Below are 12,607 nucleotides of genomic sequence, written 5' to 3' on the forward strand. Positions count from 1 at the left end.
TTGGTGTGGGGCCACATAACCTTATAATTGCACAAGCTACCAGTGTGAATCTGAGACTCAAGACCAAAGAGTTTATTCCAAAAATGTACCTGCAGCCCTTTGAGAGTTGAAGTTTAAATCTTGTAAAATAGAAAACGTGTAAGTGTGATTCCCCTAGCAACTCCACTCTTCTGTGTACCTACAATCCATGTTGCCAGGTGACTGGGTTTCAAAACAGCTCTTTCAAAAAAAAAACACCCCAACTTACAACTCTGGTTGATTTCAGGGCTGCTGATGGTCCTCCACAGAAATGACAGCTCACCAAATTGTTCAGAGTTGTGTCACAATTTAGTTTCTGAAGGCCAGTGAGGGATTTAGTTCCCTGCAGGGGGCTCTGAAGGGATTCTTGCCATTGTCCTTCTGTGCTGAACATGGAAAACTTGTACTGAAGTGGAAGTTAGTTCTGTACATGGTAGCTCAGAGGCAGCAGTAGAAGGTGGCCCTGAGGAGAGGATGATGATTGCATTGCTGGCAGGGATGTGAGGAAGACTGTGGTAAGCTCAAAGAGACCAGACTGAAAAACCAGGTAGAGGTGAAAGAGTACCAAAAGAATGAAGACAAATCTAGTCTTGATATTCAGGAGGAAGTTTTCAAGTAGTTTTGAATAAGGAATGGAAAAAACACTAGTAATTTTAGAATTGTTGAAATTTAATTTTGACAAGTACGTCTCCTGGGGAAATGCTGTAGGAACTGAGGAGATGAGCGGTGATTTTAGTGTGGATTTATAGCATGTTAGGTCTGTGATCCCAGACTTGGTTTGTGTATGTGCTTACCCCACAACTAGCAAGTGAACTTCATTTTTTGGTGGAAGAGGGTCAGTAGTAAGACCATGCCTGGGGGCAGTTAGATAACTGTGCTCTAACCCCAAGTTCCAGTTTGCTCAGATAAACTGATGGTGAGCCATACCCTTAGGAATGAGCAAGTGGGGAACATTGTCTTCCCGGAACTGCTCCAGGTATGTTGGACATTAGTAAGCAAAAGCTGTGTGGGCGTATGGAAAGCAGGGTACAGCACAAGTATTTGTGATCGCTCTTCCTATCTTGCTTGGGGAAAGTAGAGAAAATATTATGTTATGCTGGTCTGTTACAATGTTTATTTGGCATAGGATTAATAAAACTTTCAAGGCACATAAATGTCAATACTTTTAGTACCTTAACATACCTTGTGAGGTGTAGTTAGCTTATTTTGATTCTGAGAGAGAGGTGTCACACTGTTGTGGTTTTGGGTTTTTGTGGGTTTTTTTGAAGAAAAAAAAACTAAACACAAAATCCAGAAAAACACACTTTGGAAGTAGAAAGGGGCAAAAAAGGGTTAATTTCAATATCGGTAAGGATTTTGCCATTACAGGGAAATTGTACTGATTTAACTTAATCAGATTAGAAACAGCTGTGATTATATTAGTGCAGCATTCTTGTACAGGCATCCTTAATTTAGTTTGTGTCTTGTATCTATCTATTTAACTTGTTTCAATGTAAAGTGCTCTTAAACTGAATTAAGAACATTTGCCCAGGAGCGTTATACTGTTTTATGTTATTTTCTAAGTCAGTTTAATTTAGTACAATGTATATGTAGACAAGACCTTGGGGAAAAAGCTGATCCTTTTTATTACTTGCTGAACAGTGTGTCATGTTTGGCTGCAGCCATGTGATCATGGAATGAAAGAGCCTGTTGTGGTCCATGTTGGTGGAGGATGGGCAAACTGATCATTGCGAACACTTGTACAACTTGGTCATTCTTATCCATAAGCATTTGATTGAAGTAGATCACTCCTCCTTGTAAATTAGGCTTTTTCCTGTCTAGAACAGATGTGAGACCCCTGAGATGTTAAGTTTCCTCCTCGGCTGGCCAATAGAAGTGCCTGCAGACTTGGTTAGTGTGCTGTTTAGACAGCAAAAGCAACATCTTAAAACTTTCACAAATTTTTAATGTTCCAAAAGATTCAGATGACTGAGCAAGTTTGAGCTGGACTTTTCTACAGCTAAGCAGAGCTTGGAATAAATTTTACCCAATTTTGATTCTGTTCACTGATTCTGTCTCCCCCCAGTATGTGCTGCCTGCTAGATATGGTGACTTACATCCATACAAAAAATATGGCAGAGGAAGGAGTACTGCAGATGTCAGTTTTCTTTCTTGTTGAAAAGGATAAATCTAGTCAATACATCTTGTGTTTTCTGCTTACGGGTAAAGGCTCTATGGGAACAAAACTGGCACGTGAATTCCTCTGCAAGAGCGGTTGTAGTGATAACATTTCAGCATAAAGCTGGCTGCTGTAAACAGCTGGTTTATTTTTTTACATTTGCTTTTGTCAGCACCTGCAAGCATCAGGGCTGGACTTAATGCCTCTTGAACATTGCAGATGCTCTGTAGGCTAGGTCACTGCAGAAACTTGTCCATCTGTCCTCTGTAAATAATGCAAATAATATGCTCTGCTCCATTGTCCTGCTGTGTAGATACTGCATAGTGTGTTAGCCATCTGTGTATCTCTGAGACTCTCAGACAGAGGGGATGTTTTAGAGAGCAGATTGAGGGAAGCATATAGTTGAATGCTCCAGTAATGGAGTATTCTCTGGCATTACTATGTCTCTGCCAGAGGGACAACTTGGTGACATTCAGTCCCTGGCACTGAAGAACTGGAGACTGTAGTTTTCCCAGAACTTCTGAACCAAAGGCTGAAACAAGAGGAGTGGTGATATTAATTGCTGGGAGTTGTGTGAGACTTAGGGAATACTTAGAGGGACTGAGAGTCTGCCTCTCAGTGGTTGAAAAATTCCAGCTGTTTCTATCTTGTCCTTATTAAATGCATTTTGATTTTATGCTCTAGGAAGGTAATGTATGATTTTTCCCCTTTTCTTCCTCTCCTGCACAGCGCAGGAGATGACGGAGGTCTGGGAAGGGAATTCCTGCATGTTGATTTTCTACAGAAATCTACCTCTTTCACTTTTCTTCAAATGTTTACTTGTAACCATTCCCTTGTTTGTGTTTGAGAAAATTTTAGGCCGTGACTCCCAAATTTACCTCATGTGATCTATCACATTTTTGCCAGATATATGTTGTTAGGGCATCAAGATTTGCTTTTTTTTTAAAATATCTGAGCATATGCTCCAGAATTCTTCCCATGGAAGATCTTGAAAGAAAGAACACAGTTACGAAGACAGTGGGGAAGGAGATAGAACCCAGAGCGCAAAGATGAAGAGACTCTGAAAGTTTGTAGCCTAAACTACCTTGTGAAGTTGAAAGGATCACTGAACAAACTAAAGAGATCAAGCTAACAGGATCACTGAACAAACTGAACAGGCTTCTGGTATGTCAGCATTTCTGAATGAGAAGTTGTCATTAGCCCTCAACGTAGCTGTCCCTGCTAAAGGTAACTTGGTAAATGACCTTTTGCTGAGCTGGTTCTTGTACAGTTTCAGGTGTAGCCCCTAAAGATGCTTTTATGCTTTTATATGCATTAGAAAACTAGTGTTCATTTCCTGGTCAAAATCTCCCCGGGGTATTTTTATTCTCCATTAACATTCCTTCTGGGGATTGAATTCGGGTCCTTTGCTTCCTGCCCTGTTCCTGTTCAGATGTTAATCAGCTGTTGCATTCTATTCCAGTTACGTGTTAGCAATGTTAGTGTTTCTTGGGCAATGTTGACCTGTCCTGGCTTTTATAAAAGGGTTAGAAAAGCTAAGCTACTCTAAGCTTACCTTAGGAAAGAGTAGATAATAAAATGCATAGTTAAGGGTATGGAGTGCAGTTGAATTAGGGGGACGGAGGTCTTTGGACTGTGGAAGGAGGGAACAGGACTGTAAGAAAAGTGTGATTCCGATAACTTTTAAAAGAATTCTGGATGGTGCTATGGATATGACAGATACATGATATGTCCTGTGGTATTTCCATTCAACAAGAACTATGTACAAGTGGAGTCCAGGGATTTCATTTTCTTTGGAAATGTTAGGTGTTAAGTAGAGCTTGTTACATGGACTGTTGTTCAATAGCTAGCCTGATCCCTTTTTCCTGTTAGCTCTTGGAATTGTTCCCATGCAGGCAACAGAGGTTTCTGCCTAACAGTCAAGGTTAATTGGTATGGAAAAGAAGGAATGAGCAATAATCCTTCTGAAACTCAATTTTAATCCAAGAGTCACTATGATGCTATTACTCAGATCTGAATCGTGAACATTAACGTACAAGCAGAACTGTGATGTGAGTCTCTGCAGTAGGAGCTGTCATCCTTTTCTTTTAAAATGAACTTCAAAGAAGCCAGCAGCAAAATGGATCTGAACATTCTTTTGAGATGCCTTCTCTGAATGAAAAGATCTCTCTTTTTAGATGTTAAAGTGCCCTTTGATAACCTTACAGTCCTTTCCCATTGTACCTGGCACCAGCAACCTACAGGTGCTTTTTTTAACTTTGCATAGCTTGCTTTTCTGTCCTGGAGAGACATCCATTGATGCAGTTATTGCATCATCCATCTCATGGATTAGTTGTCTTGGTCGGGCTTACTGCAGTAGCTTCTCACAAAGTCTGGCTTGAGACTTGTGAAAGCTAAGGTTGCCTTTATCCATAAGCACAGGAAGATAGCTGGACAAGTCTCTCTTGCTTCTGCCTCTCCTGATGCTGGTGAGGAGACATTGTTGTCTCCTAAAGCAGGCTGTGCCAGTGTCCTGTATTGGATATGCATGCAGAGTATAGGTTGGCCCACAGAGTGTGAAAATTCTGGGTTAATTCTGGTGATCAGATATGTGGCACAGGACATTTGGGTTTTTTTACTTGTGGGTATTGCACTTGCAGGTTTTTGGAGTACACTGACTGTGATAGCCACTACAGAATCTTTCTGTAGTGTTGCATTAGAAACAAATGCAATTGTGTTATGAAATGTATGTTCTCAGTTATACAAGTTTACCCATCTGAATAAAAAGCAAAGTTAAAGAAATGCTGCTTGTAAGAGGAAAAGGCTGGAAAGATGATACAGTACCTGACATAAGGAACATTCTCATAATCACCATATTTCTGTTGAGGAAGTGAGGCTGCTACTTATAAGGTCAGAAAAGGCAACAGAAGAGAAGGTTATGATGAGGAAAACACTGCAATTCCTCTGCCTCTTTGCAGAGAATGTTCACAGCTGCTGCAACAGCAACCAGGCAGAAGCTGTGTGCATCCTAAAACCACAGTTAAGTATTAGCTACCTCAGGCTTCAAGGGATTTGCCAAATATCAGGAAGACAGTAGGTGCCTGAAAATGTTGCCTTTTTTTTTTTTTTTTGTTCTTTCCCTTTTTGTCCAAAGAATTCCTTTTTGGACCTTATTTTCTCTGCTGTGAAACTCTTTCTTGTTACTGAAGACAAAATGATGCTCATGGGCAGTGTTGTGGTTTTGTATGCATGCCAAGTGGCTGCTTATTCTGTACAGGGCCCACAGAACTGTCTCAAGCAATTCTGTGCTAGATGACATCTGTTTCTGGTGTGTGGTAAAAAGGTTTTTCCATTCTCAGATCACACAGAGAATGTAGCTACTCTGCAAGTGGATTTTACACTGAGGGATGCTTTCTGGTAAAAACAACTGGAGTCAAGCTTTTATGCTGCCTCTGCAGCTGCACTCTGCTGCTGTGTCCTGGTTTAATCCCAGCTGGCAACTAAGTACCATACAGCTGCTTGGTCACTCTCCCCCCACTCCCAGTGGCATGGAGAGGAGAACTGGAAAAAAAGTTAAACTTGTAGGTTGAGATTAGAACAGTTTAATAATTGAAAAAAAGGAAAATATAGTATTAATTGTAATGGAGAGAAGGAGAGAGGACTACAACCCAAGAAGAACAATGCAGTTGCTCACCACCCACTGACCAATGCCCAGCCTGTCTCTGAGCAGTGATCAACCCCTCCCAGCCAACTCCTCCCAGTTTATGTTCTGAGCATGACGCCATATGGTATGGAATATTCCTTTGGCTAGTTCAGGTCAGCTGTCCTGACTATGCTTCCTCACAGCTTTTCGTGTACCTCCTCACTGGCAGAGTGTGAGAAACTGAAAAGTCCTTGAGTTAGTGTAAGCACTGCTTAGTAGCAACTAAAACATCAGTATGTTATTGACATTATTCTCATCCCAAATCTGAAATGCAGCACTGTACCAGCTACCAGGAAGAAAATTAACTTTATCCCAGCTGAAATGAGGACACACTGTCACTGCACTCCATCACTGTGAAGAGGAAAGAGGCTGTGCGTGTTTTGTCTTTGTGAGGGGGTGGAGGAATCCTTAGCTCTCTGCATTAACAAAGCAAAATGTTAAGTTTACACTGCAATTTTCTGACCCTTAGTGTGTTTGTGTGTGTCTGCCTGGAAGATGTGACTAATGTTCATGCTGGTCATTGTGAGTCTTGAGCCCTCAATGAGCCATTCCAGTGAAGCTGTAACTGCCAGTGAGCTTAGAAATCAAACTGGAACTACAGTAGGGAAGTAGTGGGTAAGCTAGAAGAGTGGAATTGGAGCTACTGCAGGCAATAGACTGCTAGGAAAAGGACTGTAAATGCTAAGGAGCGTTACTGATGAGAGGTGGAAAAGACAGATAAAAGGAACCAGGAGGTTGAATTTCATCTTGTATTACAGTGCTAATTAGAATAGCTGAAGAGCTGCCTCCTGCTGTAGCTCCAGGCTAAAATTGAGCTTCTGCAGGGTAGTCATAATGTGGACTTGACAGCAAGCTCCTTCAGAGAGAGGCTTGTGGATAGCATGATGAGCAGAATTGGTACCTTCTTCTATTTATGGATATTACCTATATCCATTTCTGCTTTGGAGCACAAGGTCCATCTGTTCTGCAGTGAATATCTGCTCCACTCTGAACAGAGGTGTGGTGAATTGAACCACTCCAGGATTCTCTCTCTGTGGTAGCAAGGGATACTCAGGTATTGTAGGCGAGGAGGTCTTTACTGTGCTGTTCAGTGCAGAGATATCTGCAGAACAAAATTAGATTGGTGTGGCAGAGTAATTGGAGCAGAATGCCAGGCCGGATTTTTGGTGTTGGATGGGAATGCAGGTGGGAAAGCAGGGACCCCTGGAGCCATCTAGAAAAAACATCTGCATTTCCAAGGTCAGTTACTGGTCTGCACAGGTATCCTGCTCAGTGGAGAGATGGCTGGAAGACTTTTCCTTTCTGGGATACAGTGAAGATATGGGGCTTTTACTGTGGAGGGACCTGGCATTAGATAGTAGCCTGATGGTACAGCAGTTTGCTGTTGACTCGTGCCCTGGCACCTGGCTGTGGGTTGCTCTGCGCATGCCTGGTTGTTTTCATGTTTTGTGCTATAGGTGACTGACACCAAGTTTCCTTTCTCATGTTTCAGGAGCTGTTGGCCAGATGCTGCTGGATGCTAACAGGGGAAAGCTGACTTGGAGGCAAGCGACCAGAAATGTTTGGACACGTCGTCACTTTGCATCTGTAAGTCCTTGTTTGAGGGAAAGTTGCCTGGAGGCACTGTGAGTTTTTAAGTCTTTGGAAATTCTCAGATCATGAGGGTAGGTTTCAAATCCAGTTATCTTTTCCAAGTAAGTGGGAATGAGATAGCAGGTACCATAGTTGCTGCCTCCGGGGTGGGAACCAGGACAGTCCTGTTTTAGCCTGAGGAACCGTGTGCTGAGAGACAGGGAGGCCTTTGGCGTGTTTGTTCTGAGCACAGCTGCAATGGAAACATGGGTGCAGCTGTTCCTGGAAGCCTCTGTTTGTCTGCCAGCCCATGTGGCTGGTGGTTATGCCTCAGTGCTGCTGGGAGTTGGTGGAAAAGCAGATTGAAACTATGCTGGCCCGGTCCTTCCTGGAGGTTCACGTTCTCCCTCTCCCTTTTTCCCCCCATACTTTACAGTTTGCCCCACAGAGCAGTTATGCTGTTGTGAAGCTGTTTTTCCCTGTGCTAGTTGAGACCCGACTCTAGCATTATAGTAAGGAAAGGGGCCAGACAGCTTGTTGGGACAGGGCCAGCACTTGGGCACCTCCTCAGTTTGTTTTGGCAAAGCTTGAGTTTGCGTGGTCCTGGTTGCCTGCCTGTTCCATTCACCTTCGATCTGACTTTCCCTGTGTGTGTACAACTGCTCCACACTCTGCGCTCCTGTCCCGCCTCCCAGGGCTTGGTGCCATTGACAAGGGAAAAGTAGCACAGCAGAAGTGCATCACGGAAAGGAAGGCTTCACTGCAATCTCTTTCATGTCAGTGGCCACAGAGCTACATTCTTGCAGCTGGCTCCCAGATTAACCCAGTTCTCTTCTTGTATTGGTGGGTACCGGTCATGGTTTGATTCCAGCTGGCAACCAAACACCACACAACTGTTCACTCACTGCTCACCCCTCAGTGGAATGTGGAGAGAATGGGGGAAAAAGTAAAACTTGTGGGTTGAGATACAGACAGTTTGATAGGACAGAAAAGGAAAGGATAGTAATGAAAGAATTAGAGTGTTCAAAACAAGGGATGCACAATGCAATTGCTCACCACCTGCTGACCAATGCCCAGCCAGTTCCCAAGCAGTGGCCCTTGCCAGCTTTTCCTCTTGTTTATATACTGAGCATATGCTCAGTATGCTGACACCATATGCTATGGAATATCCCTTTGGACAGTGGGGGTCAGCTGTCCTGGCTGTGTCCCCTCCCACCTTCTTGTGCCTTGCAGCCTACTCACTGGTGGGGTGGTGTGAGAAGCTGAGAAATCCTTTCCTTACTGTAAACACTGCTTAGCAACATCTAAAACATCAGTGTGTTATCGACATTGTTCTTATCCCAAATCCAAAGCACAGCACTGTTCTAGCTACTAGGAAGAAAAATAACTCTATCCTTCACAAAACCAGTACAGTACCCAAAACCAGTACATATACCCAAAGCAGGGGCTTTGAACAGAGAAGAAGGTTGTTTCTGAACCTGTATTGTGTCCCTGGTGGCCTGGATAAGATTTTACAGAAGCCTATTAGCAGCAAGGTAGGGTTTGATATGCTTGATGAAAGTCAGAGGGTAGCTTGCCTTCTTCTAGCAGAGGTGTGGGTTATCACAGCTGTAGGCATGAGGACGTAATGTTTTGGCTTAAACAAGAGTGTAATAATTGCCAGCTCATTTGTGAGTGGGAAGCACTGACTTAAAAGGATGAGTGAGGTAACTGTTAGCATTACCAAACTTCTGTACTGAAGGCTTCACAGTTAGCATCCCTCTGCAGTGGTGGGGAAGATTAGCTGGGAGGGGGTCCCATTCTATAGGAGATTTGATTAGTCCTTCCTGGAACCAAGTTTCCTTGAAGCTATTGCTTCATGCATTTTGAGTCAGTGTGGTCCCAGTTGCCTGAGTGCCTTGAACATGTCCTTGCCAGGTGCCTTTCCAGCTCTTGCTGGGCTATGTGGCCAACTGTTCTGAGTTCATTTTCTTTACTTTCAAAAGATCTGATGTGGATTTGGGCAGGTTCCTGGAATGAGGTGGCCGTCTAGTTGTCCTCAGTTATAAATATTCCCTATTCCTTACATATTTCAAAGTTTTTTTTTGTGGTGGATGCTAAGCTATTTGTTTCTCTTCTTCAGGGCATCTGAGTGAGTGTCCCTGCTTCATGCGGCTTCAAATTTGAGCCCAGGCTGGTAAGTGCTCATGTCCTTAAGAACTAGAGAAATGATTATGATTTCAGCTTGGGATATTTCCATGCACATCTGCTGTCCCCAGCCTGTAGGGAATTGACAGATGGGTTCCCTAGTTCACCTCTTTGATAGTGGGGTGTTTACAAACCTGCTTCTAGTCAGGTTTTCAGCATTTCTCTTTGAAAGAAATGTCTTCCCAGCAAATCAGACTATCTGTTTTGCTTGGGGATGCAGTGAAATGTGATTCAGTATGCTGGATGTGATTTTTCTAAAGTATTAGAGACTTAATACTAAACTAAAACTAAACCACGACAGGTACCCATCAGTACAAGAAGAGAATTGGGTTACTCTGGGAGCCAGCTGCAAGATTGTAGCTCTGTGGCCACCACTCTGCCACTGACATGAAAGAGACTGCAGTAAAGCCCTTCTTTCTGTGGTGCACTTCTGCTGTGCTACTTTTCCCTTGTCAATGGCACCAAAACTGAGCCTGTTCAGGAGAAGGGACCTTGAGGGAATAACTGCAGCAAGGGGAAGTTTTCCAGCATTTTTATGGGGGAGATTTACAGGTTAGTCCTAGGAAGTTGTTTGTGTTTGTGGAAAGGTGTGAGAAACTTTTGTGAGCTTGTATTTATGGCAGGGTGAAGGACAGTTTGCACATGTCCCTGTGAAGTGTAAAGCCTGTTATGGCTTGGAGCCAATCTGTGCTTGGTGCAGCCACCTCACACTTGCCAGTCCTCTCAGGGGACTCAGTCTAAGTGTCAACAAGATGCAGCTAGGTGAGAGTGGTTAAGAATTGGAGAGAATTCTTGGGGCTCCATTTAGACTCTTAACATGTAAAACCCCACTATTTAAAACACAAGTGAAGTCTGATAGGTCACTGGCCCAGTGGTATCCATTGACTCCAGGTATGTGACTGGGAGTTGCATGGCCCTGCTTATAGAAGAGGGGAGAGAGTGTGATCTGAGTTGATGCGGGTCCTGCACTTTAAAGTGTTGCAGGTCAGGTGCTGAGGATTGCAGAGATGCTAGGCTTGATCAGTGTTAGGATCCTGCAGGGGAAAGGGGAATGAGAATTGGGCATTGACTCCAAATATCGGGCAACCATGAATGATAGCATATGTTGTCATCAAGGAAAGGCTCTGCAGCATCTACTTGGCATCTCCGAGACTTCTTGTGTACAATAGGGTAGTTGAAATTCTGACTGCTTGTAGGGAAGTCTTCCTGCCCACTACTGCAGACCCTAAAAACTGTAAAGAAAGGTGTTTCTTCCATGTGTACAAGATAGCTGCTTTTCATCTACCCTATTTTTTGCTCTTGTACTGCTCCTGTGGCGGAAGAATCCTGCCAAGCATGGCTGGGGTAAAGGGATTAATCTTCCCACTAGTGGTACTGCTGCACGTCTATATACTATGCACTTATGCACTCTAAGGGTGGTGAGGCACTGGAACAGGTTGCCTAGAGAGGCTGTGGACTCCCCATCCCTGGAGGTATTCAAGGCCAGACTGGATGCGGCTCTGAGTAACTTGGTCTAGTGGCAGGTTCCCTGCCCATGGCAAGGGGTTGGAAGAAGATGATCTTTGAGGTCCCTTCCAACCCAGGCCATTCTATGGTTCTGTGTTGCAAAATCTGGCCCTAGGAACTAACATCAATGACATTGTTCCCTAATTTGATGCCACCTCTGACTTGGGGGTTGTCTTTGTCTTTTCTGACAGAGTGAGCAGTTCTGTGGTACCTCTTTCTGACAAGTCTCCTATGGTCTGCTGCACTGGGACTCCAGTGTAAACCAAAAAGTTCTGGGTTTGGGCTCTTTAATGGCTGAAGTCTCCTCCCACATAGTCCCTGCTGACAGTGACAGGACATGATCAATAACTCCTGCTCCAGCTGTCACTGCTGCCTGTGAGGCTTGCAGTTTCCATATTGAAAAAGGCCTTTCCTAAAGAGCCTAATCAATATGCTGCTGTGAGGTCTGTTCTCATTTGCTATATATAATCCGGACACACACAAACTACGTGAGTGAGCGTGTGTAGAGGGGGGGAGAGGATGTGCCAGTCCTCTGCTCTCACTGGCTGGGAGAAGGACACAGCTACCTCTTACTTTGCTCCCTCTCCTGCAGCTGCTGCTCAAGGCTTGTGGCTACATCCTTTCACTGCTCTATTAGCACTCTGCATGGGGAGGTGCTCTGGGACTCCAGGGGAGCTGAATTCCTGCTGGGTCACTCATAGGTCTCGATGGAGCACCCGTGACTCTCTCTTCTGTGCACTTTCTGCTGTTGGTAGGTAACCCGCTTTCAGAGCCACGCAGGTGGGAGGATGTCGAGCACAGCTCCGTCAAAGAAGCCTTACCGCAAGGCGCCCCCGCAGCATCGCGAAATCCGCCATGAGGTACCCATCATTCGTGACGACCAGGACGGAGTGATCTTGGCTGAGCAGAGTCAGGTAACAACTTGCCGGGTGACAAAGGGCTTAACACCATTGCACCAGCAAACGGGGTTTAGTTACACCGAGGCAGGCCAGCTCGAGCAGGCAGAGGGGTTTGAGGTTTGCAACCTGAACTTCTCCTCATCGTGGTCCCTGGAGTCCAGCAGTGAGAAGGAAGTGGCAGGGTGCAGAGCAGAGCTGAACATCGAGAGCCAGACTGTCTCGCCAGCACTTCCACGTAGTGGGAAGATGGGGCAGCGAAGCGGGAAGCGGTGCCCGAACCGCAGTCATGGGCACCGCAGCAAATTTGTGAGCCGTAGCATGGAGACAGTGCTGGTGTCTGGAGATGAAAGACACCGTCCCACTTGCTCTTTCAAGAGCAGAAGCCTGGAACGCTCACTTATATTTAAAGAGCCTCCTGAAGTCCTGACTCCAAGGAAGTTTCGTGTCTCATCTACACACCTGCCTCTCAAAGGGATCCTGAAGCAGACCAACATGACAGGCTCATGTCCTGAGAGCTTATGCAAGTCCTGCTCAGTAGAGACACTTTGCCGTGGCCATGGCTCACGCAAGTACAGTGATCCTCAG

General features: G+C 44.7%; 1 protein-coding gene across 7 annotated transcripts in view; it reads left to right on the forward strand.

The window, feature by feature from the left end:
- The window catches only part of TJAP1 (tight junction associated protein 1), a 40,638-nt gene that overhangs the window by 15,850 nt on the left and 12,181 nt on the right, over window positions 1-12,607 (forward strand). For 5 of the 7 annotated variants that reach the window (XM_051783055.1, XM_051783053.1, XM_051783058.1 and 2 more), the window contains 2 exons: window positions 7,351-7,445; window positions 11,879-12,037. In XM_051783055.1, the coding sequence (XP_051639015.1) occupies window positions 7,365-7,445; window positions 11,879-12,037 (240 nt within the window). In that variant the 5' untranslated portion in view covers window positions 7,351-7,364. Of the gene's footprint in view, window positions 1-7,350; window positions 7,446-9,552; window positions 9,607-11,878; window positions 12,038-12,607 lie in introns of all 7 variants that reach the window. The other 2 variants (XM_051783060.1, XM_051783059.1) reach the window with 1 other exon arrangement.

Source organism: Manacus candei, unplaced genomic scaffold, assembly GCF_025592945.1.
Source record: "Manacus candei isolate 608988 ecotype Guabito, Panama unplaced genomic scaffold, ASM2559294v1 h1tg000017l, whole genome shotgun sequence".
Classification (NCBI taxonomy): Eukaryota; Metazoa; Chordata; class Aves; order Passeriformes; family Pipridae; genus Manacus; species Manacus candei.